At 54.4% G+C, this 27849-nt stretch overlaps 2 protein-coding genes across 7 annotated transcripts in view; one reads left to right on the top strand and one right to left on the bottom strand.

Annotated features, from left to right (window-relative positions):
• Positions 1 to 3238, bottom strand: part of TRMT1 (tRNA methyltransferase 1) — a 10673-nt gene extending 7435 nt beyond the window's left edge. For all 3 annotated transcript variants that reach the window (XM_075061091.1, XM_075061089.1, XM_075061090.1), the window contains exons 1-3: positions 3146 to 3238; positions 1173 to 1557; positions 636 to 691 (exon numbers count right to left, since the gene is read on the bottom strand). In XM_075061091.1, coding sequence (XP_074917192.1) covers positions 636 to 691; positions 1173 to 1537 — 421 coding nt within the window. In that variant the 5' untranslated portion in view covers positions 1538 to 1557; positions 3146 to 3238. The remainder of the gene's footprint in view (positions 1 to 635; positions 692 to 1172; positions 1558 to 3145) is intronic.
• A 2558-nt stretch (positions 3239 to 5796) lies between these two features.
• NACC1 (nucleus accumbens associated 1) lies at positions 5797 to 26655 on the top strand. Of its 4 annotated transcripts, none has more exons than XM_075061092.1 (6): positions 5797 to 5872; positions 19946 to 20915; positions 22148 to 22327; positions 23522 to 23627; positions 23978 to 24075; positions 25749 to 26655. In XM_075061092.1, the coding sequence occupies exons 2-6, from the start codon at positions 19997 to 19999 to the stop codon at positions 26006 to 26008; spliced, it is 1563 nt and encodes a 520-aa protein (XP_074917193.1). In that variant the 5' UTR covers positions 5797 to 5872; positions 19946 to 19996; the 3' UTR covers positions 26009 to 26655. The 4 variants fall into 4 exon arrangements, with proteins under 4 accessions (XP_074917193.1, XP_032624059.1, XP_032624058.1 ...); XM_032768168.2 differs by having other exon boundaries at positions 5805 to 5872; positions 19949 to 20915; positions 22142 to 22327; XM_032768167.2 differs by having other exon boundaries at positions 5806 to 5872; positions 22142 to 22327.
• The last annotated feature ends 1194 nt before the right edge of the window (positions 26656 to 27849 follow it).

Genomic DNA, 27849 nt, shown 5'->3' on the forward strand with positions numbered 1-27849 from the left:
AAAAAGAAAGCTTTATATAAAAAGAAAGAAAAAGACATAAAAATGGTCTCTGTATCAAGGTGACAATATACAGGATCATTGGCTTAAAAGAAAACAAAATGAATAAACAGCCTTATTCAAAAAGAAATACAATTGAAAACATTCCAGCAAACTACACACATGTAAATACAAAAACAATAGAAAAACCTATATTGTCTTATACCTGTGCTTACAATTGGGAAACAGAAGATTAGAAAGCCTGAAGGTAGAGAGATCCTCTCTCAGAGCCGAGAGAGCAACAGAGACACAGACAAAGGACACACACATACCCAAAAATTCCCTCCCTGAGCTTTGAAAAATCTGTTTTCCTGATTGGTCCTCTGGTCAGGTGTTTGGTTCCCTTTGTTAACCCTTTACAGGTAAAAGAAACACTAATCCTTAGCTGTCTGTTTATGACACCCTGGCATTCCCTTGTCCTGACGCACTGGGCTGAAGGCGGGAGTCTCGGGGCGGGACAGCGGGCCAGAGGGTCACACTGATCCCGACTGGCTTTGAAAGCTCGGGTGCTAGTGAGGGTCGTACTAATTTAACCATCCTGCTCACTGCACTGGGGCGGGGGATGTTCTTGAGAGAGAGACAGAGACATTTCCACTTACTCTGAATCCCCTTGGCCGAAAGCTGAAGGCGAATGAATTCTGTGATCACGGCGCACCTGAGGCAGAAAGTCAGAGAGAGAGAGACACACACACGGGCCTTAGTGCCCATTAAGGCTCAGATCTAGGCCATGTCCCCTGGCGGACTCATGCTTCTGCACACTTTTTCCAAGCAATTCTATTGTCTTGTTAGCCCTGATTTGAAAAGTAACTGGATTTGGGGGGACCCTGATTGGAGACACGTTAAGGCCCCCCACCCCCAAAAGCGAGTGCTTGGCACTAGAGAGGGATGTTCTAATAGGAAAGGAACGATGGTGTTCTGGAGCCCTAGGGTTCAATTCCGTGCTCTGACACAGACTGCCTGTATGAACCTGGGCCAATCACTTAGCCTCTGTGTCTCGGTTTTCCCATCTGTACAATGGGATAATAGCCCTGCCCAGCCTCACCGGAGGGTTACAAAGTGCTCATCTATTACCGTGATGGGGGCCAGATAAGTACCTAAAACAGACAGCCCCAGGCCCCCCTCTTAGTTGTACTTACGTCAGGTCTCGGTTAAACTCTTGCACGGGGTTGTAGAACACTTCGTTGGCACTGGGGAAGATGATCTTCGCTTTCCCCTCCGTGATCACAGTTTCCCCAGTTTTCACAGGGCCAGTGCAGCTCCCAGCATCCATCGCTAGATCAGATGTAGGCGGCCGCTCCTCATGCTGCTCTGGGTGGGAGCCATTGGCTTCCTGGGGGCATTCCCCCTCCATGTCCTTGGAAGGACAGAGCTTTTTGGCTGGCAGATCTTCAGGTGGCGGGAATCTCCGGCCCCTTCTGGCCAACTGATTTGTTACAGTTCTGCCCAGCTGCAGGATGCCGTGTCTCATAAACCAAGCCAGCGGAGTGAACTTAGCCTTCATCAGAACATCTTGTGTTACAGCTGGCCCCAGAATACAAGAGAGAAACAGTCCCTGAAGGATCCCCAAATACTTTATAAACTACGCTCTTACTACAGTTTGTATTGTGGTAGTGCACTAGGCACTGTATGTTATCAGGTGTATTTCAGTAGCACCCAGGAGTCACAGGCCACAGCCTCACTGTGTTCAGCCCCAGAACAAAGACAGCCCTTGCCCCAAAGTGCCTGCAATCTAAATACATGAAGAGGTAACAGATGGCTATAGACAGGGGAGCAAAAGGAAACCATATCAGCGAGTGTGATGGGCAGTGGTCTCTGTACATCAGCCATTGCCAAGTTTTTTGTAGCACTCATGGCAAAGGAAAGTTGAGAAGGAATCTGAATTAGGACACTAAAGTGGCTTTGCCAATGAGCAGGCAAACGCTACTTCTGTAGATCTCATTCCTGTCGTACCCAAGCACTGCACAATCTTTAATGTCTTTCTACCCACGACCACTGTGAGGGAAGGAAGTGCTATTATCAGCATTTTGTGGAAAAACTGATCTAGTTAAATTGCTGCAACAATCTGGTGTGGATGCAGGCCTACCCCATAAGGGTTTTGAGATCAGCAGACCTTGTTTTGGTAAATTTACCAGCACATCTATATACTACTATAACCACAGCCGCAATAAGGCATGGCAATGATTTAACTACATAAATAGAAGAAAAAATCAGTGCAAAAACTGTGTCTAGACAAACCCTTAGACCATGAGCTCTGTAGGACAGGATATCTTTGTTTTATGTCCATACAGCGCCTTGCTCAAAAGGACCCTGCTCCATGACTTGGACTCTTAGGGGTTATTGCAATACAATACCATTGTCAGGCCCATGCATCTAAAAATTAGTCATCACAATGAAAAAAAGTCATGAGGTTGGCTTAAAGTCATCAGATTTCTTTAAAATAACAGTTCTTTTTATTTGATTTCTCACATGGGTACTATGGGGGTTCACTTCTTCAAGCTTTTCACCACAAGCTCAAGGACTAGAGTTGTCACCAGTCTAGGTTTCCCCCAGGATCATCCCTTTTTTTGTGGTAGTTTCTCCAGATTAAACAGTTCAGATACCACAGGGTGGGTTGTGGGGTTTTTTCGGTACCTCAGAGGTGGCAACCCTAACAGAGGATGGAGAGTTAACTTGAGATTCTCATGTAGTCATGAGACAAGCAGCCAAGGTTTGGGGGGGAAGGGAGGGAAGACAAGACACCACGTATCATGAGACTTGCAATGAAACTGCAAGACATCCCCACGTCCCCCCTCAGCCTGACGTTTTCTGGGAGCCAGCTCAACCTGCTTGAAGGACCGGGGGTGGGGTGGGGGCTCAATCCCTCCAAATTAACGTGGGGGAGGAATGGGAGGGTGACTCAGTTTAAGAAGCCTATACCAGGTTTTGAGACTCATGCAGGATAACTCAGAGGAGGAGGAAAGGGGAGAATAAGCCCCAAATCCCGCCCAGGCTGAGGATTTGAGAGCTGACCCCCCAAAAAAGCTAAATTTATCCTGAGTCCACGGGGCCATCCCTTGGGTGAGGGGCAGAGGATCCCCTTCCCCTAATTAGCACCCCAGGCTTCCCTCACCCAGAAAGCGCAGCGAGCTCAGCCTTCCCTCCACGCCTTCCAGGAGCAGCTACATGGGTGGCGCCATATTGTATCCTGCGGGGAGCGATCAGGTGACCCCCATCCGGCCAATGGGAGGTGCCATGTACAGGGCGGCTAGAGGGACAAACAACTTGGTGGTTGTGACCAAAAAGCGACCGGAAAAGCAGTCTCATTGAGAAGGCGGGGCGGGGGGCAGCTGAGCTAGAGACTGGGTTAAACAGGAGCCCTGCCAGGTCGGGGGCGTGTCCCTCTTTTGAGGATCATTGTCAGGCTGCTCCCCCTTTAATGAGGCTGCATCATGACTGCAACCCAGGCAGCCTGGTGATAAAAACCACCATGGCACAACACAGGGAGCGGCGTGAGACATCTATCCAGTACCCCGCAAAATGCAGCCATGTCAAGAAAGCCACATGGCAACACGGGTGCAAAACATGCCGCTTTGTGGACTGAGCTATGGTTCCCCACCCTGAGCCCCATCGGGATCCAGCAGACTCCCTGAGGTTTGCACATCTCCTGAGGGGTGGAGATCTGTAGCTGGCCCTATCCTCTCCCCTGGAGCAGAGGGGCTCAGTGGGTATAGATCTCTATTCCCATTCCCTAGTCCTCTGCACAGGCCGGGGGTGGGTGGGGAGGGGACAGTGTCTGTAACCCTCCCAGCTCATCTCCCCATGTGAGGCTCATTAATTCCTCTGAGAGCCCTCAGCAGCATTCCAGGAAGGGATGGGGATGCTGCAAATTAAGCTGATTCCCCATCCCCACGTCCTCCAGGGTCCCCAGGTGCATGCCAGGCCTGCAGACTCCACAGCTAGACAAGGCCTATTGGCCCATCCTAGTCCTTCCTCACATATGGCTACTCAACTGTCTGTCTCTTCCTCCTGGCCGGGCTTGATTAAGGTGTGTGGGTCCAGAATCCCAGACATTAAAATGACCTTCGAAATACAGAGAGGATCCAAATGCCATCTCAGCAACCCAGATCTGAACACCCTGAAAATGTGGGGCACCCCCAGCAGAACCAGAGCTATAAAAGAGGCAGGGCTCCAGACCCTGCTGGAAAATCCAATCCCTTTCCCAAAAGATCCACCACCACACCCAACTCCTCCTGCCAATCAGGGATGCACCTGGTAGGATCAGGGCCATAAGGGAACATGGGTGAGGAATAATCCAGACACCACCTGGAAAATCCAGACCCTCACCCCCTCCAATTTGGAGGGAACGGTCTCCTTATCTTCCTTCCTCCCCTTAAGATTTTAAAGGAGTAATTTCTGGAGCCAAATATGGGGGAAGTTTTCCCTAATTGAACCACCCCAATTTTTCTTTCTAAGGGGGCAGTTCTGGGTCCACAATCTGGGGAAACCTCCTAATCTGCCTCCAGAAATTATGGTTTCAAGGGTCAATTCTGCACCCCCCACATATTTGTGTTTTGTTGGGGTCAGTTCTGGATCCAAAATTGGAGGAAACTTCTGCCAATCCAAACCACAAATTTTATTTTTTGGGGGGTCAATTCTCCTAATCCATTCCTCCCATAGCAATCCCCCCAATTTTTTTTTTGTAAGATGCATTTTGCTTCTGGATCCAAACTTCCTAAGCATGGTACCTGCCTCTTCTATATATTTGTTGAGTCTGACCCTCTCTTTTCATAGGATTTACCTGCACCAAACTTTATATATTTCTCTGTTTAAATTTGTATATAATTATAATATATTGACTCTATACACATATGTTTATGATAGATAATTACTTTATATATATTTATAAAATTATACATATATATACGTTTAGTGCTAGGATACTAAATGTTTATATATATATATGGGTGTGTGTGTGTAAGTTTACACTGATATATATAAAAGGAAGGAAAAAGTTTAATGCAGACAAGTACATGCATACATTTAGGGCAGAGAAAATATATGTATGATCCTATTATTCTGATATATAGCTACATATATTATTTCTGTGTACTAAACTTCGTATATATATATTGTTGTGCTAAAACATACATATAATATTTTAATCATATGACTTTATATAGATGTTTATTAAATGATATATAGAGAGAGAAAGTTAATGCTAGGATATGAAATTTACCCTGCATATATAAATATGGAGGGAATAAGTTTAGTGCAGAGAAATTATATATGTACAATAGAATCATGATTCTATTCGTATCTGTATATACACATAACTTTTCTGCTCTTTACTTTATCTGTATATTGTTGCTGTATTAAAATTATATAATCATGTTATGACTTTATATATATGGTTAGCACTAGGATACTGACTTTTGAGCATACTGTAAAAAAGTTTACTGCAGAGAAGTTACATAGAATAATATTATTCTGTGCGTATATACACTAGATGCACAGGATTCTGTTACTCTAACCCCATGCACCCCCATCTCTCTCCCCCTCTGCAACCCTGCCCAGGGATCAGCCCCAGACTTAACGCAGAGGCATTTTCCTGCCAGCCCAGGAGATGGGGGAGGGGGCCATGCTCCTGGGCCCAGCAGGGAGCAGCCAGCTCAGGGCTCGGCTAGCCGCGCCTGGGCGTGTGTGCGCCTGATGCAAGGGGAGGCCCGGCTGGCGGCGGCCGCTGCCGCATCGGAGCGCTCGGCCCTCGGCTGAGCCGGCCTGGGCTGGCAATGAATGGCTGCTGCTGCTGCGAGGCGAGGGCGAGCTGAGCCCTGCGCGGAGACCGCCCCGTGCACAGGTGAGAGCGGCCTGCGCCCCCTGATCCTGGGGGGAGCTGCCCTGCGCCCCTCTGCTGCAACCCCTGATCCTGGGGGGAGCTGCCCTGCGCCCCTCTGCTGCACCCCCTGATCCTGGGGGGACCTGCCCTGTGCCCCTCTGCTGCACCCCCACTGCACCCCCTGGTCCTGGGGGGAGCTGCCCTGCGCCCCTCTGCTGCACCCTGAATCCTGGGGGGACACTGCCCTGTGCCCCTTCTGCTGCACCCCACTTGCACCCCTGGTCCTGGGGGCTGCCCTCTGCGCCCCCTCTGCTGCACCCCCTCTGCAACCCCCTGGTCTGGGGGGAGCTGCCCCTGTGCCCCTTCTGCTGACCCCCACTGCACCCCTTGGTCCCGGGGAGCTTGCCCTGCGCCCCTCTGCTGCAACCCTGATACTGGTGGAGCTGCCTCTGCGCCCCTCCTGCTGCACCGCCTGATCCTGGGGGGACCTGCCCTGTGCCCCTCTGCTGCAACCCCACTGCACCCCTGGATCTCTGGGGGGAGCTTGCCCTGTGCCTCTACTCACCCCCTCTGCACCCCCTGGTCCTGCGGGAGCTGCCCTGCGCCCTCTGCTGCAACCCCTTGATTACTGGGGGGAGCTGCCCTGTGCCCCCTCTGCTGCACCCCCACGCACCCCGCATCCTGGACTCTCTGGGACCTGCTCCTTGCATGTCTGCGGCCTCCCTGCTCCCCTGCACCCCTTCTGGGCGCCCTGCGCTCTACCCCCACTGCATGGATCTCGGGAGCTTGCTGTGCGCTCGCTACACACCTCTGCACTCTGTCGAGGCAGCTTGCTGCCCCTGCGGAACCCCTGCATGCCTGATCGGGGCTTGCCCGCACGCCTGCTCGCACCCGAAGCCACTGCCGCCCTCTCTGTGAATACCTTGCGCGAGCACCCACTGGTTTCCTAGGGCTACAATCTTCGCTGGCACCCCCCTTCTCACGCCTGGGGAACTGCACCGCGTCGCGGCCCGTGTCACCCTGACTGCACCCCTGCTCTGGCTGGGGAGCTCCCTGTGCCCACTTGCTGCACCCCCTGCTGCACACCTTGATCCTGGTGGTGATCGCTTGGGCCTGCGCCGCTCTCTAGCACCCCTCTGCTGCGCACCCCCTGATCCTGGGGGGACCTGCCCTGTGCCCTCGCACCTGCACCCCCCACTGCACCCCCCTGGACTCTTGCATCCTGGGGGGAGCTGCCCATGCGCCCCTCTGCTGCACCCCCTCTGCACCCCCTGATCCTGGGGGGAGCTGCATGGTTGGCAGAGATCTGGGTGGCGCAGCGCCCCCCTCTGCTGCACCCACTCTGCACCCTGGTCTGCGGGGAGCTGCCCTGCGCCCTCTGCTGCACCCCTTGGTCCTGGGGGAGCTGCCCTGCCCCCTTCTGCTGCACCCCCACTGCACCCCCCCCTGGTCCTGGGGGGAGCTGCCCTGCGCCCCTCTGCTGCACCCCCTGGTCCTGGGGGAGCTGCCCTGTGCCCCTCTGCTGCACCCCTGATCCTGGGGGGAGCTGCCCTGCGCCCCTCTGCTGCACCCCTCTGCACCCCCTGGTCCTGGGGGGACCTGCCCTGTGCCCCCTCTGCTCTGCAACCCCACTGCCACCCCTGATCCTGGGGGACCACCCTGCACCCCTCTGCTGCACCCCCACTGACCCCCTGGTCCTGGGGGACCTCCTGTCCCCTCTGCGCATCCCCACTGCACCCCTGGTCCTGGGGGGACTGCCCTGTGCCCCTCTGCTGCACCCCCTCTGCACCGACTGATCCTGGGGGAGCTGTCTGCGCCCCTCTGCTGCACCCCCACTGCACCCCCTGGTCCTGGGGGAGCTGCCTGCGCCCCCTACTGCACCCCCTGTCCTGGGGAGCTGCCCTGCGCCCCTCGCTGGCACCCCTACTGCACCCCTGGCTGGGGGGAGCTGCCTGCGCCCCTCTGCTGCACCCCACTGCACCCCCTGGTCCTGGGGGACCTGCCCTGTGCCATCTGCTGCACCCCCTGATCCTGGGGGGACTGCCCTTGTGGCCCCTCTGCTGACCCCCACTGCACCCCTGGTCCTGGGGGACCTGCCCTGCGCCCCTCTGCTGCACCCCCACTGCACCCCTGTCCTGGGGGAGCTGCCCTGCGCCCCTCTGCTGCACCCCACTGCACCCCCTGAGGTCCTGGGTGGGACCTGCAAGCCCTGGTCCCCCGCCCCCCCTGCTCCTGGGAGGAGCCTGGCCTCGTGCATTCCCTGCACCCCCTGATCTGGGGGACTGCCCTGCGCCCTCTGCTGCAACCCTGATCCTGGGGGGACCTGCTCTGCCACCCTCTGCTGCACCCCCACTGCACCCCCTGGTCCTGGGGGAGCTGCCCTCGCGCCCCCTCTGCTGCACCCTCTGCACCCCCTGGTCCTGGGGGGACCTGCCCTGCGCCCCTCTGCTGCCCCCTCCATCCTGGGGGACCTGCCCTGCGCCCCTCTGCTGCACCCCTGGTCCTTGAGGGGGACCTGCCCTGCCGCCCTCTGTGCACCCCCTGATCTCTGGGGACCTCCTGCGCCCTCTCTGCTGCCCCCGGCTCCTGGGGGACCTGCCTGTGCCCCTCTGCTGCACCCCCTGATCCTGGGGAGCTGCCCTGCGCCCTCTGCTGCACCCCCGCTGCACCCCCACTGCACCCCTGGTCCTGGGGGGACCTGCCACTGGCCCCTCTGCTGCACCCCCTCGCACCCCCTGGTCCTGAGGGGACCTGCCCTGCCCCCTCTGCTGCACCCCATTGCACCCCCTGGTCTTGGGGGAGCTGCCCTGCGCCCCTCTGCTGCACCCCTGATCCTGGGGGACCTGCCCTGCCCCCTTTGCTGCACCCCCTGATCCTGGGGGGAGCTGCCGTGCGCCTCTCTGCTGCACCCCACTGCACCCCCTGGTCCTGGGGGGAGCTGCCCGCGCCCTCTGCTGCACCCCTGGTCTGGGGGGAGCTGCCCTGCACCCCTCTGCTGCACCCCCTGATCCTGGGGGGAGCTGCCCTGCCCCCCTCTGCTGCATCCCCTGATCCTGGGGGACCTGCCGGCGCCCCTCTGCTGCACCCCCTGGTCCTGGGGGAGCTGCCTGCGCCCCTCGCTGCTGCAACCCCACTGCACCCCCTGGTCCTGGGGGACCTGCCCTGTGCCCCTCTGCTGCACCCCCACTGCACCCCCTGGTTCTCGGGGACCTGCCCTGCGCCCTCTGCTGCACCGCCACTGCACCCCCTGGTCTGGGGGACCTGCCCTGCGCCCCTCTGCTGCACCCCACACTGCACCCCTGATCCTGGGGGGCCTCCCCTTGTGCCCTCTGCTGCACCCCCTGGTCCTGGGGGGACCTCCCCTGTGCCCCTCTGCTGCACCCCCTGGTCCTGGGGGGACTCCCCGCCCCTTTGCTGCACCCCTGGGTCCTGGCGGGGACCCCCCCCCTTGCGCCCCCCCTTTTCCTGCTGCACCCCCTGATCCTGGGGGACCTGCCCTGCCGCCTCTGCTGCACCCCCTGATCCTGGGGGCTCCTGCCCCTGCCCCCTCCTGCTGCCACCCCCAACTCAACCCCTGATCCTGGGGGGACCTGCCCTGCCCCCTCTGCTGCACCCCCTGATCTGGGGGAGCCCTGCCCTGCCCCTCTGCTGCACCCCCACTGCACCCCTATCCTGGGGGACCCTGCCCTGCCCCCCTCCTGCACCCCGCACTGCCCCCCCCGATCGTGGGAGCACCTGCCCTGCCCCCCTCTGCTGCACCCCCACTGCACCCCTTGATCCTGGGGGCACCTGCCCTGCCCCCCTCTGCTGCACCCCCACTGCACCCCCTGGTCCTGGGGGGACCTGCTCTGCCCCCCACTGCTGCAGTCCCTCATCTAATGCTGCTGATGTCGCCTCCCTCTGCTGCAGTCCCCCCATCTGACTCTGACTGCAACCCCCATGGGTGGAGAAGGAGGAAATTTCTTCTCTTTCCCTCTAGGCCTCCCTCCCATATGCCCTGCCCTGGAGCGTGGACCCCTCCCCAGTAAAAGCAGCCTGCACCCCTTCCCCTGGGTGGTTTGGGGTGCGGGGGTGCAAGCTAGGCCTTTCTCCAGGTCCTGCCTCTCCCCAAGAGGCCTCCCTGAGCTGAGCCTTCCCAGCCCCTGGCCACCCCACAGCACCTTCAGGAAACTTTCTGCCCCATGGGGAGTTCTCTAGCTGCCCCACACTTTTCTCCTAGACCCTCCAAATCTCCCCATCCCCCCGTGGGAGGAGAATCACCATCTCCCACAATAAACCCTGGTGAGGCCTTTCCTTACGCACCCCCTTCTGGGGAGAGGGTGAATCCCCCAATGGATCAGGCTCCTGGGTGGAGAAACTCTTCTATTGCAGCCCTTATGGGGGGCTGCCCCCCAGGGTGGGGGCCTTCTCCTGGCTGTAGTTGGGATCTTCCCGCCCTGGCAGCCCCCTGGACCTAGATGGGCTTTTGTTCTGTTATCTTGCTGCTTGAAACCAGCAGCCTAACCTAAACTTCGGTACTTGGGAATTTGGGGGTAACAAGGCCGGGAGGTTGGAGGAGGGGGGTGTGTGTGGGGGGACCAGAGTGCCCTTCCCTTGCCATGTGTTGGGAGCTACTGGTGTTTGGCAAAGGGCGGGAGGGATAAAGGGGTGATTCCACCCCCCCCTCCGTAAAAATAAATAAAAACCCAACCAACCAAAAAATCCAGGAAGTTTCCCTGGAAAAACTCTGGCTTGTGCAACTGGAACAACCCCAGAGCAGGTTGACTTGAGGGTGTAGCGAGGATTTCTTCACTTCATTCACTTCACCAGAAAAGCTTTACAATTCGTTTGTGTTGCAGATTGTTCACATTTCAGTTGAGTTACGGTGTTGGAGGCGGGTGGGTGCAGGTTTTGCTGTTTGCTTTGGGTTGCAGTTAGTTTAATTTTGCTGTGTGTTTGGGTCGCAGGTTTCTGTAGAGTGTGTGTGTGATAACACACATGTTGTGTTGCATTTTCTTTGCGTTGCAAGTTTCAGGTTGTGTGTGTGGATATATAGATAGGTAGATAGTAAGTGCATTGTTTTGTCTGGGTTGTATTTCACTTTTATTCCATTTGTTTCGGTTGCGATGTTCAGGTTGGGATTATATATGTATTTGTATTGTTTTGTTTGGGTTGTTGGTTCTGTTCGGGGATTGTATATTTTTTTCAAGACATGTTTGACTGAGTTGCAATTTTGGAGTTCCTGTTCTTTATGGATTTGGGGGGAAGGGTTGCGGGTCTTGTGCATAAATCCTGGTTTTTAAGCTTGAACCTCATCCCTGGACCTTTTCTGGCGTCTGTGTACAGTAGCTCAGTCCACAGTCCCAGCAGGATCAGCCTCCACTTAGCTACAACTATGTTAAAACAGAGGGGTAGCGAGCCAGATTATATATATATGGGCTACCCCTGAGGTATGCAGACCCCAGCCCCTTATAGGGTAGGCCTCTTGCCTAGGGCTTGGGAGAGCCAGGTTCAATTTCCTCCTCTGCTGCACACTCCCTGAGAGACCCCCAAATCCCATACTCTCTCTGTGCCTCAGTTTCCTCATGTGTAAAATGGGAACAATAGCCCTGCCCTGCGGGCTGTGAGGTGTTCTGAGACTATGGTAATGAGAGGTCATATAAGTATCTAACATAGATAATACTGGGGCCTACACAGATACAGGGTGTGAGAGAGTCCCTGCCCCAAGTAGCTTGCAATTTAAATAGACATTGCATGGGAGGGGAAACTGAGGCACGGAGCAGGGAAGTGGGTTGTCCAGAGTCGGTGGCAGAGCTGGGAATGGAACTCCAGTCTCCTGATTCCTGTGTCTCAGTGTTGCTTCCTTGTCAAGACCTAGTACGGTAGTTGGGTCTGAGGGCTGCCTCTGTGACTGTCTTTGTGGCATAGATTGGACACACCACAAACACTAAGCAACTCGGGACTCTGTCACGGCACTGAGGAGGCAGTATGGTTGAGTAGTTAGAGCACACTGCTGGGAACCGGGACTCTTGGGTTCTCTTCCCCAGTGCTGAGATGGGGTGGAGTCTAGTGGCCAGAGCAGGGGGGGTGGGAGTCGGGACACATGGGTTTACTCCCCGCTCCAGGAGCGGGGTGTAGCGGCTACAGCAGTAGGAAGGGACTGGGAGCCATGATTCCTGGGTTCTATCCCTGGCTTCGGATGGGAGGGTGATTGAGATCCTAAGACAGAGGTCAATGAGTTACGGTGCCTTCTTGGGGGATGCTGAGTTTAAGCCTGAACAGAGCTGTAGGGGTTGTGATCCCCGCGGGAGCCAAGCATGCAGCTTTCTGGGGCCCCGGCCAGCGAAGGAGGCTGATCCGTGAGAGTGGCAGGAGTAGGTGCTGGATCGGGTGGGGAGGGTTCCAGCTGACGGGCAACTTATTCCTCTGATGCTTCTGGCAGAGCCAGAGTTGAATACTGGATATTAAATATGCAGGAGTGGGTGGCTGCGTGGGTAGGTCTGAAAACAGCCTAGGGAAGCAAGAGGCAGGGCCTCATTCTTGTGGCCTTGTAAAACATGCTTCACAATGTGCCCCAATCTGGTATCTTGAGGACCCCAGAAAAACCTCGAGGGCTATTATGGAGCGCAGATCAGGCAAAGCCCTTTTTTCTCCTACTGGATGATGGTAACTTGTTTGCAGAAGCAGCTAAAGGCCCCAGCCGAGATCAGTGGGCCCACGCTGCTCCAGAGCTAGGGCGACCAGAAGTCCCCATTCTACAGGGACGGTCTCGATATTTGGGGCTTTGTCTTATATAGGCACCTACTATCCCCCACCTCCTGTCCTGATTTTTCACACTTGCTCTCTGGTCCCCCTAGCCAGAGCACTGCACAGGCACAGTGGGACGGGAAATGGGATCACAGAAAGCGGGAAGGACTTTCCTGAGGTCACCCAGCAGATCAGTGGCAGAGTTGGGAATAGAACTCAGGAGTCCTGACTCCCACTAAAATTCCTGAATCTCAAGCCGGGGGCAACTATTCTCATTAGCCAGGGGTGAGGTTGGCGATACCCTCATGTTGTACGCCGTAGTATGAGGGTACCTATAAATCTGTGTCAGGATGGAGGACTGAGAATCAGGACTCTTGGGTTCTCTTCCCAGATGGGTGGAGGGTAGGGTCTAGTCTCTGGAGGTTAGGATAGGAAGGTAGAAGCCAGGACTTCCTGGGTTCTTATTCCTGTCCCTGGCACAGATTGTGCTCTGGCAGTGAGAGCTGGAGACGCTGGAAACCAGCGCTTCTAGATTCCAAGCTCTGCCACTGATTGCCTGGGTGACCTCTGTCAAGTTGCCTCACCTTTCTGTGCTTCAATTTCCTCATCAATAAAATGGGGATAATGATACTGACTCAGCCTTGGGTGAAGGAGCATGGGGTGCACGTGGAGGCTGGTTAATGATCATGTGCAGAGTCCTGTCAAACCCTTGGAAGAAATAAGCATCAAGTGTTTTATTATTGAGAGTCAAATCATTAAATTGTCTTCGTAGACTATAAAACCAGGAGGGACCACTGTGATCAGCTAGTGTGGTCTCCTGTATAATACCACAGGCTCTGGGATTTCCCTGAATTAATTCCAGTTTGAAGTAGAGCAGATTTCTTGGGAAAACATCCAAACTTGATTTTAAAATGGCCTGTGATGGAGAATCCACAGTAGCCCTTAGTAAGTTGTGTCTCTTAAAATGTTGTGTCTTATTTGTCTAGCTTCAACTTCCAGCCACTAGCTCTTGTTAGACCTTTGTCTGCGAGACTGAAGAGCCTTCTATGATCAATGTTTTGTTCCCCAGGTAGGTACTTAAAGACTGTGATCGAGTCACCCCGTAACCATCGCTCTGTTAAATTACAGAGGGAGAGCGTCTGGAGTCTGTCGCTCTTTACGGTAAAGAGGCCCAGAATTCAGGCTTTGTAACAGTTTTACAGAACTTACTGTGGGCAGAAAAGCTTTTGATTTAAATAGGTTTTAAAAATTAACCTTAAAAAAAAAATGGGAATCACAAAACTCATTGATTTCAGGAGACCAGGGAAAATGAAACTGACAAAGAACTTTCTCCCTGCCCTGTTGAGATAAATGTCAAAAGTACAGGAGAGCACGGAGGCTCTTTGGGGCAGGGACTGCCCCTCCTTATCCCTTGATCCTGCACCATTGACTCTGCTAATGCAGGATTCGACCCTTATGAGGGTAGCACCTAGAGGCTGCAGGTGAGATCAGGCGCCCGTTGTATCAGGCGCTGCACAGATACGTTAGAAGAGCACGTCTCCATCCCAACAAACTTACAGTCTAAGTGAACAAGTGGTAGACTGGGAAACTGAGGCCAGAGAGTGTCTTACTCCAGGTCTGTGGTGGTGAACAGAACCCAGATGTCCCAAGACCCAGCTGGACCCTGCTGCATGTGCCTTTAAACTGATTGCCTTTTCTGCAGGATCTGAGGTTCTTTTACATGCTTTAACCTGACGGTATCTCATTCTGAGATGTGCCAGCTGCTGGGAAAGCCGGCTCATCTGCAGCCCTCCTCTCTCTCACTTGCAAATAGGTCAAGGCAGTCGGTTTCTCTAATGGATCCTGGGCAAAAAGAGTGACCCTTCCGGGCTGCCGTGACTTTAAAAATGCAATGTCACCCAAAGGCACAGAGGCAGCCTTGTAGGGGAGCCCACTGCGCTGGGGCAAGATGTGGGTCTGTTCCCGCATCGCCCCATGCCTCAGTTTCCCCAGGAATCTGGGGCTCTGCCCACCAGAGGGTTCCCCTCGCTTGGAGTGGGGTTGGCAGAGAGGAACCCCCACTAAAGAGGCTGTGGCATCCCTTTCCCTCCCAGGAGAGGCAGAGAAGGTAGCATGCTTAGTGCTCTGTGCTTTGTGTATTCAGACTAAAAGATCTTTGGGTCAGGGACGTGGGTCAGGGCCTCCAATGAAAATCAATAGCCAGTGCAGGGGAGGTTTCTCAAGGGAGCCACTGTCTTCACTCCCCCAGCCTGTCTGTCAGCGTCCCTGAGTTTGATGTGAAAGGCTCCCTCTGATCTGACGGTTACCCTACCCCTTCCTCCTGCGATTTGGGAACCGCAGCGGGTATCAGGTGTCTGAACCAGGTGGTGAGCAAGCAGGAGTGGGTGGAGAGAGAGATTGGGCCGTGGGGGGCTAGTTGGGCTGGAGGTATTACTCTTCCCTGGACTGGGGGAGGCTGAAAGCCACCCCGATCAGGCAGGTAGCCTCTTAGGTGGAATGAGTTGTCGGGTCTCAGCCTTGTTCCTTCCTTGACTGCTGCAGTCGGCAGGATTGAAGGAACTGCAAGTGAATTCTCTTCCCCCCCAGAGGCGGGTCCCTGAGACAGGGGTGATTTAGGGTTGCTAGTCCTGCTCTGGGGCTACAGAGAGTCTCTGATCCAGCACAGATCCCCCTGCCCCCAACTGAGATTGGGGGCCCTCTCGTGCTGGGGCCTGCACAAACACCCACCCGCCGCAGTGATCTGGGACCTGCGCAGACCCTCCTCCGGCTGAGATTGCGGGTCCCTTCATGCCGGGTCTTGCAGAGACCCCCCAGCAGAGATTGGGGGGCCCCATCACGCCAGGAGCTGCACACGCAGAGGATGAGGGACTGGCCTTGCCCCAATGAGCTTTCCGTCTAGCCAGACAGATTCAGATTGGAAATAAGGCGGCAGTTTTTACCACTCAGGGTGATTCACCATTGGAACAAACCTCCAGGAGGTGGAATCTACATCCTGGTGCCTCTTGGCTGTGGCCAAAGACAAGCTGCTGGGCTCAGCACACGGGTAATTGAGTGAAACTAAAGGACTTGGGTGTACAGTAGTTCAGGCTAGAGGATCTAATGGTCCCTCCTGGTGTTAAACTTGCTGCCCTATAAATAAGGAGACAAAGGCAGGGGTCCGTCCCCCTGGTTTATCGCTGCAGCGATGGAGGCTCAGAAAAGTGAAGTGACTCATCTGCATGAAAAAGTTGCACTGGTTTTGAAGTGAAGGTGTGAACGTAAAGCAATTGAGGTGAAAGCGGTGTGAAGGGGCACTCCAGTTTCAGTGTAAAAGCAGCTTCTCTGGAGTTGGTTCAAGTCGACTAGAGACGGATTTAAACTTGGCCGAAATCAGATCATCCATGCAGAGGTTACCTGGGTCTTAAAAAAAACCAAACGTGAGTTAAACCAGTTTGACTTTTCCAAGTAGAGAAGGCTGAGCGATGCCAGGAGCAGAGCCCAGGCCCCTGAGTCCTGGTCCGTTATCTTCACCACAAGACCTTCCTTTTGCTTCTTTTTTTTTAGAAGGAATCTTAGAAGTAGCCTGCAGAATAAGGCGGAGGTAAAATGTGCACTTGTTTTTGTTAGGATGGTGCCTCTGCCCAGAAAGGTTTGTATTAAGAATTCCGGCCCTGGGAGGCACAGAGAACGAATCAGTTTATGCCGAGGCACGAGTTGCTTGAGAGTGGGACCATCATCTTGTTTTGCGTTTGTACAGAGCCTTGCACAGTGCGGCCTAGTGGTCTCGAGACACCTGGTTTCTATTCCTAGCTCTGCTGCTGGCCTGCTGGGGGCCCTTGGGCAAGTCACTTACCCCGCTCCGTGCCTCGGTTTCTCCATCAGTAAAATAAGGGTGACGATGACCTTCTCTGAGATCTGTTCGTGAGGCATGCTGGAGGAGAGCTCGGGATTGGACTTTTGCCTTTATTACAAAGTGCTGCCGTGGTGGAATTCCATCCATGGCAGCTACTTACGGGCGCTCACCCTGACCAGACAGCTGTGAGGAAAAGGCTCTCTGTTCAAAGGTTCAGCCTCTGGCTTCTCCCTGGCACTGAGGCAGCTCAGCAAGCGCCCACTCCTGGTCTGCCCCTGTTAGAAAGAAGAGACTTGAGCATCCTAGTATTTCAAAATCAAAGAAAAATCAGAGGGAGAATGAGCTGAAAAGAGGCGAATAGGAAGCTAAGGAATAAGGCTGGGACGGCAGGGGGTGGAGGATTCTGTTCTGTTAGAATGGGGGAGGAGGGGCGGGAAGCCAGGACTCCTGGGTTCTGTGCCCGGCTCTAAGAGGGGAGTAGTGTCTAGTGGTTGGAGCAATGGGGGCTGGAAGCCAGGACTCCTGGGTTCTCTCTACAGCGCCACCACTGATTTCCTCTACAGCTTTAGGTAAATCCCTTCTGCCTGTACCTTGGCGTTCCACCTCCCACGCAGTGTAAAACTGGGAGTGGGATGTCCCACACCCACTAGGAATACCCACAGTGGCTGGGCTTTCTTGAAATGGCTAAATCTAGGGCTGGAGAGAAGGCGGCTCATCAGGGCTTGGGTTGATGAAACGACCAAGCCACTGAGGGCCTTGATTTTCTCCCCGCTCTAGGGGTGGGGAGATGCCAATCGGGTACTCGGATCAGCACATGCCCGTCCCCAGCTCCCAGAGGTAGTGTCTGTGGAGACAAGCACACCACGTGGTGGATAAGTCAATACTCCGTTCACTTGGTTACCTTTCTGCGCTCCTGCTTTGCATCCCTGCGTGGCTAGTTGGTTCAGCCAGTGTTTACTCCCGCTCACTCGATGGTTTTTTATCCTGGTTTCAGTGTCTGCCACAGCTTGAAATGGTGCAGGATTCACCTGTGCTGCTCATTGCATCTCGCCTCCCCCACGCCCATGAAAGACGTACAACGCAGGGCGTCCGGTTAGGGAAAGGAGTGTGGGGCCTTTCCCTTCTGGGAGGGTCGACTCTGATCCAGCCCCAGTTAGGGGACTGGCTGGCTCGGGGGCAGGAGGGAATGGGATTCAGCACCTTTCCCCTTTATGGGGCACCAGCTTTCATCCAGCCCCAGGTTAGGGGAGTGGTTGGTTCAGGGGACCAGGAACTGGGACATGGCCTCTTTCCTCTCTGGGGGGCGCTGGCTCTGATCCAGCCCCAGGCTGGGGGCCCCTGTGAGTCAGAGGCAGGTGGAGTCTCTCCTGTTCTCTTCGGATTTTTAAAAAAATCAATTAGCTTAAAGAAAAAAAGTCTAGCAAATTGTTCTGCTAATCACGAATAAATTAACCCTCCTCCCAGCTTCATTCCATAGCGATTTGATAGGCTTGGTAGGTCTCAGTGATGGGCTGAGAGCATGAAAGTGGCTCTGATTTCCTGCCTGGTTTGCAAGTGTTTGGAGAAAAGGTGGCTGCATGGCTAAGAGCTTGTGCGCGCTCAGAGGCACGCTGTGTCTTTGTAACTATTATGAAATGGATCAGAGGAAATACTTGTCCTGACAATGTATCATTAACCTGTGGAACTCACTGCTGTGGGACGGCATGGAGGCCAAAAACTTGGCAAGTGTCCAAGAGGGCTTGGACGTGCACACCACACCCACGAGGTGTGGTGCCCTGTCCCCTTGGAGTGGTGACTGGGCTACTTAAAGGTTGGACTAGCCTCGGTGGACAGAGCCGAGTCTTCTAGCAGAGGTAGCTGAGGCTCATGCATTAAGATCCAGGGGTCCCAGGTTTGGTCCCCTGGATGTCTTGGGTTTTCCAGTGGGTAGGACAGCAGCCTGGGACTTGGGAGACCAGGTTTAGTTCCTTGTTGTGCCACAGACTCCCCATGTGACCTTGGGCTTCTTTATGGCTCCGTTTTCCCATCTGTACAATGGGGTGAATAGCACTGCCCTACCTCCTGTTATGGTTTGGGAGGGGTGAGGTATTGCAGTTGTCACCCCCCACTGGGGCAAACAGTGAAGCTGACAGGTCACTGACGCAGAGGGATCTGGATCCTCTGGTAAGCTGGGCGCAAGCAAACGCTGTGTTTTATTACAGCTAACTGTAGATGTATCTGGCTTGGAACGAAGAGCATTGGTCGTGCCTCCAGGCTGGGGGGCTCTCTCCTGGGAGGCAGGGACTCTGAAAAAGATTTGATTGTGGTGGATAATCAGCTGAGCAGGAGCTCCCAGTGTGACACTGAGGCCAAAACAGCTAGTGGAATCTGGGGATGTATAGACGGTAATGTGGAGTAGGAGCAGAGAGGTGATTTTCCCTCTGCATTCGGCACTGGGGCAACCACGGCTGGAATCCAGTGCCCGTGATTCAAGAAGGATGTTGATAAATTGAAGAGGGGTCAGAGAAGAGCAACGAGAATGATCTAAAGGAAAGAAAACCTGCCCCATAATGGTAGGCTCCAGGAGCTCAATCCATTTCGCTTATTAGAGAGAAGGTTAAGGGGTGACTTGATCACAGTCTGAATATCTGCCTGGGGAGTAACAGGCTCTTCTGTGTAGCCAAGGAAGGTTCTAACCTGATCCTTTGGCTGGGAGTTGAAGCTAGACAAATTCAGATTGAGCGTAACCATTGGAACAACTTCCCGACAGCTTCTCCATCACCGATCAGTTTTCAGTCGGGACTGGGTGTGTTTCTCACAGCTCTGCTCTAGGAATTCTTTTGGGGCCGTTCTCTGGCCTGCTTTCTACAGATCACAATGGGCCCTTCTGGCTGTGGGGTCTGTGACAGTATCCTACAGACACGGGTCGGGTTTTATTAGCCTGCTGTTGCTTCAGAGCGAGTGGGCTTCTTTTTTAGCTCCAGAGGAACTCTAACTGTGGGATCGAGAGGCGTCAGGTTCAACCCCTTCCGCTGGACCCCACTGCGGGTTCGTTCCCCAGGGTTTAAATCCAACGTGGGCCCCACACAGCGGCATCCTAAAGATCTTAATGTGGAACCTTCCTGACAGGACAGGGCGGCTCCGCCACAGCCAGGCAAATGGCTAACGCACTTTCCTTTTTATTTCGCCCCCGCTCCCTTTTATCATGTCCCCCAACCCCGTGTCTCACCTGTCTCCCCCCACCTCTGGTTCTCTTCCCCCATCCCCGCCTCTCGCTCTCCCTCTTTGCCTTCCCCTTTTCTTCTCATCTCCTCTCTCCTTTTCTACCTCTCTCTCCACGTCTGCATCCACCTACCCCACTTGTCTCCATCTGCCGTCATCCGTACCTATCTGTCCATCACCCTGCATCTCCGCTGGTGTATCTGATTGTGGTCCATGTGCATCCATACCCACCCCTCCGTCCATCATGGGGCCATGCCCACCCATGGTCATGTGTATCCATCCGTCCGTCTCCTCCCCGCCCCTCCCCGTGGCTTTCTCCTCCTCCCTGTCTCCAGCAGACCCCCCGCCACCTCCCCACCCCCACCCCAAGCCAGGAGGAGGCGACTATGGCGCAGACGCTGCAGATGGAGATCCCCAACTTCGGGAACAGCATCCTGGAGTGCCTGAACGAGCAGCGCCTGCAGGGGCTGTACTGCGACGTCTCGGTGGTGGTGAAAGGCCACGCCTTCAAGGCTCACCGGGCCGTCCTGGCAGCCAGCAGCTCCTACTTCCGGGACCTTTTCAACAACAGCAAGAGCGCGGTGGTGGAGCTGCCGGCGGCTGTGCAGCCCCAGTCCTTCCAGCAGATCCTCAGCTTCTGCTACACGGGCCGGCTGAGCATGAACGTGGGAGACCAGTTCCTGCTGATGTACACGGCCGGCTTCCTCCAGATCCAGGAGATCATGGAGAAGGGGACTGAGTTCTTCCTGAAGGTCAGCTCCCCCAGCTGCGACTCCCAGGGCCTGCACGCCGAGGAGACCCCTTCCTCCGAGCCCCAGAGCCCCGTGGCCCAGACATCCACCTGGCCCTCCTGTAACACCCCCTTACCGCTGGTGTCCCGCGTCAAGACAGAGCAGCAGGAGTCGGACTCAGTCCAGTGCACGTTCGTGGTCAAGCGGCTCTGGGACAACGGCCAGAAGGAGGGAGGAGGCGGCGGCGGAGGTGGGGGAGGAGGCAACAACGGGAGCCGCAAAATGGCCAAGTTCTCCACACAGGACCTAGGAGGCAACCGGCAGCAGCAGCAGCAACAGCAACAGCAGGGGGTGCAAGCAGGAGGAGGCGGCGGGTCCGGCGTGGTTAGCGGGCCCAGCACGTCCGACCAGACCAGCCCCGGCACGTCCAGCGCCTACACGAGCGACAGCCCAAGCTCCTATCACAATGAGGAGGACGAAGAGGAGGACGGGGCCGAGGAAGGCTCCGATGAGCAGTATCGGCAGATCTGCAACATGTACACGATGTACAGCATGATGAATGTAGGGCAGACAGGTGAGACTGGCCAAGTGGGGAGGGGCCCTTTAATGCCCCGCCCCTTAGGGGAGGAGCTTGGGAATGGAGGGGAGTGCTAATGCTCTGCCCCCTTGGGGGCAAGGCACAGGGAGATAGGAAGGGGTGGAGCTTATCTGCTTCTCTCTCCCTAGAGCAGTGGCTGGGGGAAGGGGAGGGACTTTTCTTGCTCCACCCCTTTGGGGAGTGGCTGAAGGAAGGGGCGGGGCTTCTGCTCTGCTGCTGGGTGCAATGCGTTTGCTGTCGGGCGAGGATAACGACTTGTTTGCACTGCGAGGTGAATCCAGCTACACTAGCAGGAGAATCTGGCTTGGAAGAGCTTAGAGAACTCAAGAGAGGAAGGGTGGCCCCACAGTGAGGGCGCTACCCCGTGCCCTGAAGACCCAGGTTCAATTCCCAGCTCTGCCACAAGTTCCCAGTGTGATTGTGGGCATGTTGCTTGGTCTCTCTGTGCCTCAGTTTCCCATCTGTACACTGGGGATCCCTGCCCTGTCTCGCAGGAGTGCGGCGAGGAGAAATACATTAAAGATTGTGAGGAGCCCAGATACCCCAGCGGTGGGGGTAAGACAGGGATGTGAGGGGCAACATCTGGGCATAGAAACCTTAAATCAATGACTGAGTGAGGCCTGGAGGTGCTGGTTTTTCCGGGGTTTCTCTTTGGATAAAGGCTCAGCCTGAGTTTTGCTGGGTCTCAGCCCTGTTCCCGGTTGCTATCAAAGCAGGGCTCAGTGGTGGGGCTGAAGGTCTTTCTCAGGGCACACCCCACTCGGCGGCTAGAGAAGCCTGTCTGCCAGGGGGTGTTTACTCAGGAGATAAATTCACATGGACCCATGGTGAGGGAGGGGAGCTGGGCCGGTGGTCCCCCTTGTAACAGGTGGAGAGACAAACCTCTCACGCTCCAGATCCCGTCTGTGCGGGGGTTAAAAATTACCATCATCCCCCAGAAAGGGAAACTGACACGAAGAATCTCGGGTCCTAGTTGCTGTAGTGAGTCGGTGACAAACCTGGGAGTAGAACTCAGGAGTCCGGACTCCTAGTCTCCCCCCCCACACCCCCCCGCTCTAACCACTAGACTCTACTGCCCTCCCAGAGCCAGGTAAAGAACCCAGGAGTCCTGGCTCCCAGGCAGCCCCCACCCCATCAGCCTGAACGTTTAGGCCCAGGAGCTGTGTTCTGTGTGTTCACCCTCTACTCCCCCCGGCCCGCAGCAGCAGCAGCCGCAGAGAAGGTGGAAGCCCTCCCTGACCAGGTGGCCTCTGAGTCTCGCAACCGGATCCGGGTGCGGCAGGACCTGGCATCGCTGCCAGCCGAGCTCATCAACCAGATCGGGAACCGGTGTCACCCCAAGCTGTACGATGAGGGTGACCCTGCTGAGAAGCTGGAGCTTGTGACAGGTGTGGGGAGGGGCAGAACTGAGGAGAGGAGGCAGAGACCACTCTGGGTTTGGGGGGCGGGGGGGGCTAGTTGAGTTGCAGCAGGTGAATGTGCTTGATCCAAACTCAGTGGGGTTCTTCCCTTCCCGGGAGCTGAGCACGTGTTCCTGGGCATTGGCGAATGGAAGCCAGTGACAGGAGAGGCAGTTAGGCCCAATGGGCTGGGACTTGCGAGACCTGGGTTCTGTTCCCAACTCTGCCACTGCCTTACTGTGACTTTGGGCAAGGTCCCCCCACCCTGTACTTCAGTTTCCCATCCCACCCTGGGTCTGTGCAGGATCTGGACTGCCGGGGACCTGGTCAGGGGCAGGACGCCCCCCCCTCCCCGCCCCATGCCACCCTCACTTCTGTGCTGTTCCTGGTGGCCATGCTGCTTTCAGAGCTGGGCGCCTGGCCAGCAGCTGCTGCTCTTTGGCCACCCAGCTTTGAAGGCAGCGTTGCCTCCAGCAGCAGTGCAGAAGTGAGGGTGGCAATACAACGACTCCCCCCTGCCCATGACCTCCTTTTGAGTTGGGACCCCCAGGGTTATAACCCCAGGACATTTCAGATTTAAGCTTCTGAAACCACGAAATTTACAGTTTTAAAAATCCTATGGCCGTGAAATTGACCTAAATCAACGGTGAATTTGGTAGGGCCCTAATGATGGAGGGATCTTGGCTGCGGGTGCTTGTGTGGTGCGTGGCACAGTAGGTAACCCTGATCTCGGATGGGGGTGGGGTCTGTGCGGTGACCAGCACAGCAGGGGACCCTGATCTTGGTTGGAGGAGGGGGGTCCATGAGGCATGTGATACAGCAGGGGACCCCGAATTTGGTCTTGGGGGGGGGTCCATGGGGTGCTGAGCACGGCAGCGGGCACAGTCATCGTCGTTAACCTCCCATACCCTAGCGCATGCAGCATTACAGCCCCTCCCCCATCCCGTGTTGCCTCGAAGCCAGGACCTCCCATCACCATGCAGAAGCCCCTGGCTGTCGCCACCAGGTCGGGGATTGAGGCTCCCATCCCAGGGCGAGTTCTGCTCCGGCTCTGTTCTGTGGGGTCAAGGACGGGCTCGGCAGCGAGGCAGGAATGGAGGCTGTTCCCTAGTAGCGCCCCTTTGTGGGGGGTCAGAGGGACGTGTCTGGGTCATAATGGGTTTTTTTCCCTACCTCGCCTAGGCACGAATGTGTACATCACCCGGGCGCAGCTGATGAACTGCCATGTCAGTGCAGGGACGCGGCACAAAGTGCTTCTGAGGCGGCTTCTGGCATCCTTTTTCGATCGGTGAATTTTGGCTTTCTGTATTGTGAGGGTGGGGCTGCAGCTGTCTCTTCCTGTCCGCTTCCCTGGCCTGCCAGGCCTGACGCAGCCCTGGGAGGTCGGACTCCAGGGTTCTAGCCCTAGCTCTGGGAAGGGAGTGGGGTCTAGTGGTTAGAGCACAAGTGGCCAGGAATCAGAACTGTATCCCCCCGTCCTATGGTAAGGGACTGGTGGGGGTAGAGCAGAGGGCACTGGGAGTAAAGACTCCCAGGTTCTTTGCCCACATTTGAGCAGGGGATGGGGGTTTAGGGGTCAGAGCAGAGCAGCAGCGAGAGGGTCTTTAGTTCTCATTCTCAATGCTTTCCCCTCGCTAGGAACACTCTGGCAAACAGCTGCGGCACCGGCATCCGCTCGTCCACCAACGACCCCAGCCGGAAGCCGCTGGACAGCAGGGTCCTGCATGCTGTGAAGTGTGAGTATATGGGGGCAGTGAGTGATTCTGCTGGGCCCGGGGACTCCACAAGGCAGCATCCTTCAGGCCCCATGGGGGATGAGCAGGGCTCGAAAGCCTGTCTCCCCGCAGATGGTACTGCTCCCCATCCAGGTGGGCTGCTCGTGCCACTGTGGGGCCTGACCCGAAGCCCGTTGCATCTTCCCCATGGAGCTTCATGCCTTTTGCACCAGGCTATTAAGGAGATCCTGGCCTGAGCATCCAGAGGCCAGCGGGGGGCAGGTCCAGAGTCCCAGGTGGCACAGAAGGTGGCTGTGATGCCAGGACCTGTCTGAATTCCTCCAGGAGCTCTGCTTCTGGTTCTGAACATTGCAGGGATGTCTCTGTTCTGAGCAGGGTGACCAGATGTCCCAATTTTCTAGGGACCGTCCTGATATTCAGGGCTCCTTTTTATACAGGCATCTCCCCCCCTCCCCCCCACTACCACCACCCCGCCCCGATTTTTCACACTTGCTGTCTGGTCATCCTAGTTCTGAGTCACATGCTCCCTGTCACATGACCCTTGTACTCTCCATCTGGGGAAGGGGTGGTCTAATCCTGGCCCTGCCCCCTGTTAAAGGGCCAGACTCTATTTGCAGAGCAGCACAGAGGAGGACCCCAGATGCGCAGAGGGAGAATTACACTAGTTATATGTCGTGGGGGGAGAATGGGGATCTAAAGGCAGAGACAGGAATTTCCCATCGCTGAGATCACGCCCACTGCTGGCCAGAGGCTGCGATGGGACAGTCAATAGATGAAGGCCCACTGTTTTTACCCAGATCTAATCTCGGCAGTTTTTATACTATTTTAATTACTCTGGAAAACAGAACTTTTGTTTTGTTCTTGGTTGTTTTCCGATAGATGGTTCCTAACACTACAGCAGGGCAAAGAACAGATTTTTTTCATTTGTTGACAGTTTAGAAAAGTTGGGATGTTGAGGGGTGGGGTGGGAGCTTGAACATTTTGGTGAATCAAAAAGTAAAAAGAAACCAGGAATAGTTTGGGTGGAACAAACATTTTAGTTTCTGGTGGGAGTGAAAACGAAAACGTCTGAAATTGTTGGCGAATGAAAAGATTGGAAAAAAAGAGTTTTGGGTGGAACAAAACATTTTGTTTAGTTGAAACCTGCGTGTATCGGTTTGACCATTTCAAGACACTCTTTGAACTTGGAAGGAAACATTGAAACGAAAAGTATCGGGGGGGTGTAGCCGTGTTAGTCTGTATCCACAAAAACAACAAGGAGGCTGGTGGCCCTTGAAAGACTAACAGATTTATTTGGGCATAAGCTTTCGTGGGTGAAAAACCACGTTTTCAGATGCATTGAAATGAAAAGTCGCTTCAAACCGAAAAATCAGTTATTTTTTTTGTATAATTTTTTTTTAGGCTTTTTGCCCTAAATGAACAATTAGGCGAAACTGACATGAATTTGCAAAACAACTTCGGTGTTGCTGAAGCTGCATTTTTCTTTGGGCTGGGGGGAAATGTTTTGGCCTGTTCTACTTAACACCCCCTGACTTCCCCCATCCTCCAACAGGCTCCTGTCCTCTGTGGATCTGGCATTGGGAGGGGGTCTCACAACACACTTGCTGGGGGGGAGGGGGTTGCTAGCATGGTTGCCTGACAAATAAGCGTCTTTTTTCCGCCCTGCTCCCCAGTCTACTGCCAGAACTTCGCCCCCAACTTCAAGGAGAGCGAGATGAACGCCATCGCCGCCGACATGTGCACGAACGCCCGGCGCGTGGTCCGTAAGAGCTGGATCCCCAAGCTCAAGCTGCTGATGGCAGAAGGGGACACCTACACCACGTTCATCAACGACACTGGGAAAATGGAGCCGGACATCATGGGGGTGGAGCACAACTTTGAGACCGGCAGTCACGACGGGGATGCAGGGACCTCGGCCGAGAGCCTCCAGTAAAAAACCGCTTCCTCCCTTTAGCCTTTTCCATTCACTGATTTATTTTATTTTAATTTCTTAAGTTGATGATTGTTAGCGTCCCACGTTGATTTGATTTTAGTGTGTTGTGTTTTTTATTTTCCGGTTTGCCAGGGGGGGAAAAAGTTGCACCGTCTCTTTAAAAAAACAAAATCATCCTCGGTTCCTAATGCAGTGTGGGTAATGAGAGAGGGGTCGGTGGTGTGGGCAGTTTCGATCTCACACTGTTCTTCCCGGGCGGGCGGATGTTTTTGTGGGTAGCTTTGTGAGTCAAATCGGGGAAATCCCCCCACCCCCTTTGGGTTGTGCAGGATCTGTGCTTTTAATGAGCTCTCTTTAAATAGATCTGTAAATAATTGATTAAGCTTTATACGCAGGTTCTGTTTATAGGTGGTTCGCAAAGGGGTGATAAATGATGGCTCATGTCTCAAGCATATCAAAGACGGGAGCGGCGGATGTGTTGCAGCTGGGTCTAAGCTTCCCATTGGATTCGATAACCATCCCTGAGAACTGATTAACCATGCATTCAGGTCCTCATTAACCCTGTGCCAACCGCTTGCAAATGGAGCCTTCGTACAAAGTGGGACCGTATGATTTTACAGGAAAATAAAAATCCCAATTAAGACCCTAATTTCTAAAAAGCATCTATTCAAGACAGCATATAAGCATGCGCTTAACTTTAAGCACCTCTTTAAGTTCCTCTTGAATTCAGTCAAAATGGGACTTTGACCTTATTCATCCTAAGTGCCAAAGTCCCACTGCTTTCTTTCATCCATCCGCGTGTTGCCGTGATGAGAGTGGAGATAAAAGATGGGTCTTAACATGTGCGTCTCTGAATGGGGGCTTTTTTTTTTTTTTTTTTTTAAAGCAAGTGACAGAGCAACACTCCTGGCTGTGATGTCTTTTCACATTGCGTCTACACTGGATTTTTTTTCTTCTTTCCCCTTCCAACCACATAGTGTAAAATCCGAGTGCAGTGACTCCTATGGGGATTTGAACTCTGGGCAGAGCCAACCTAATTCCGTGTTGCTTTGTCTCCCTTGAGTGGCCAGGCTGCATGTAAAAGTTTGAATCCTCTAATGGGCCACATCTTTTAGCTCACCCTGTCGCAGTTTTGCCTTTTTTTTGCCACAAGTCTGAGATTCAGTCCCCAGCCAAAGGGTGTCGCATTACACTAACTTGAAATTCGAGATCAGCGGCAGAGCTGGGTGGAAAGTGTTGGCTGAGATTTCTTTTGTCTGAAAAAGGCAGATTCTGTTTTGGCCCAATCGCTCCCCCGCAACGTTTTGTTTTGACATTTTCAGATTATTTCAGTGTTTCAACATAACGTGTGACCTGCAATTTTATTTTAGAAATACGATTAAAAAATGCTCCAAAACAAAACGTTCTGCTTCAGCGCGAACAGGTTTTGTTCAACCTTATACAACTTTTTTTTTCTTTTATTCCTGGGGGGGGTTTTGATGCTGATGTCACTATAGCTACACTGATGTGAAGCCAAAGTCCAGCACAGATGAGACCCTGAATGCCATATGCAAGGCTGTGTTTGGTTTTTAAATAGCAAGGGGCATTGTTGAGGCAAAAGAAAAAGAGTGATCTATTTGAATCCTTTCCGGTTAATGACAGGATCCTAAGTTGTGATTTTAAAAATGTAGACCCCGATCCTGCAAACACAGACAGACTTCATCTGTAAGTGCGTGTGTGTGTATTCACTGACCTATTCACATGCTGCTTCTTAAGCACTGGGCCCTGTTTCCATTCCTGGAATTGATGCTGTATGTTTTTTTGAAATGACACTGGTTAATTTCACATTCCCTTTCTAGTCA

This window comes from Chelonoidis abingdonii, chromosome 26 (genome assembly GCF_003597395.2).
Source record: "Chelonoidis abingdonii isolate Lonesome George chromosome 26, CheloAbing_2.0, whole genome shotgun sequence".
Classification (NCBI taxonomy): Eukaryota; Metazoa; Chordata; order Testudines; family Testudinidae; genus Chelonoidis; species Chelonoidis abingdonii.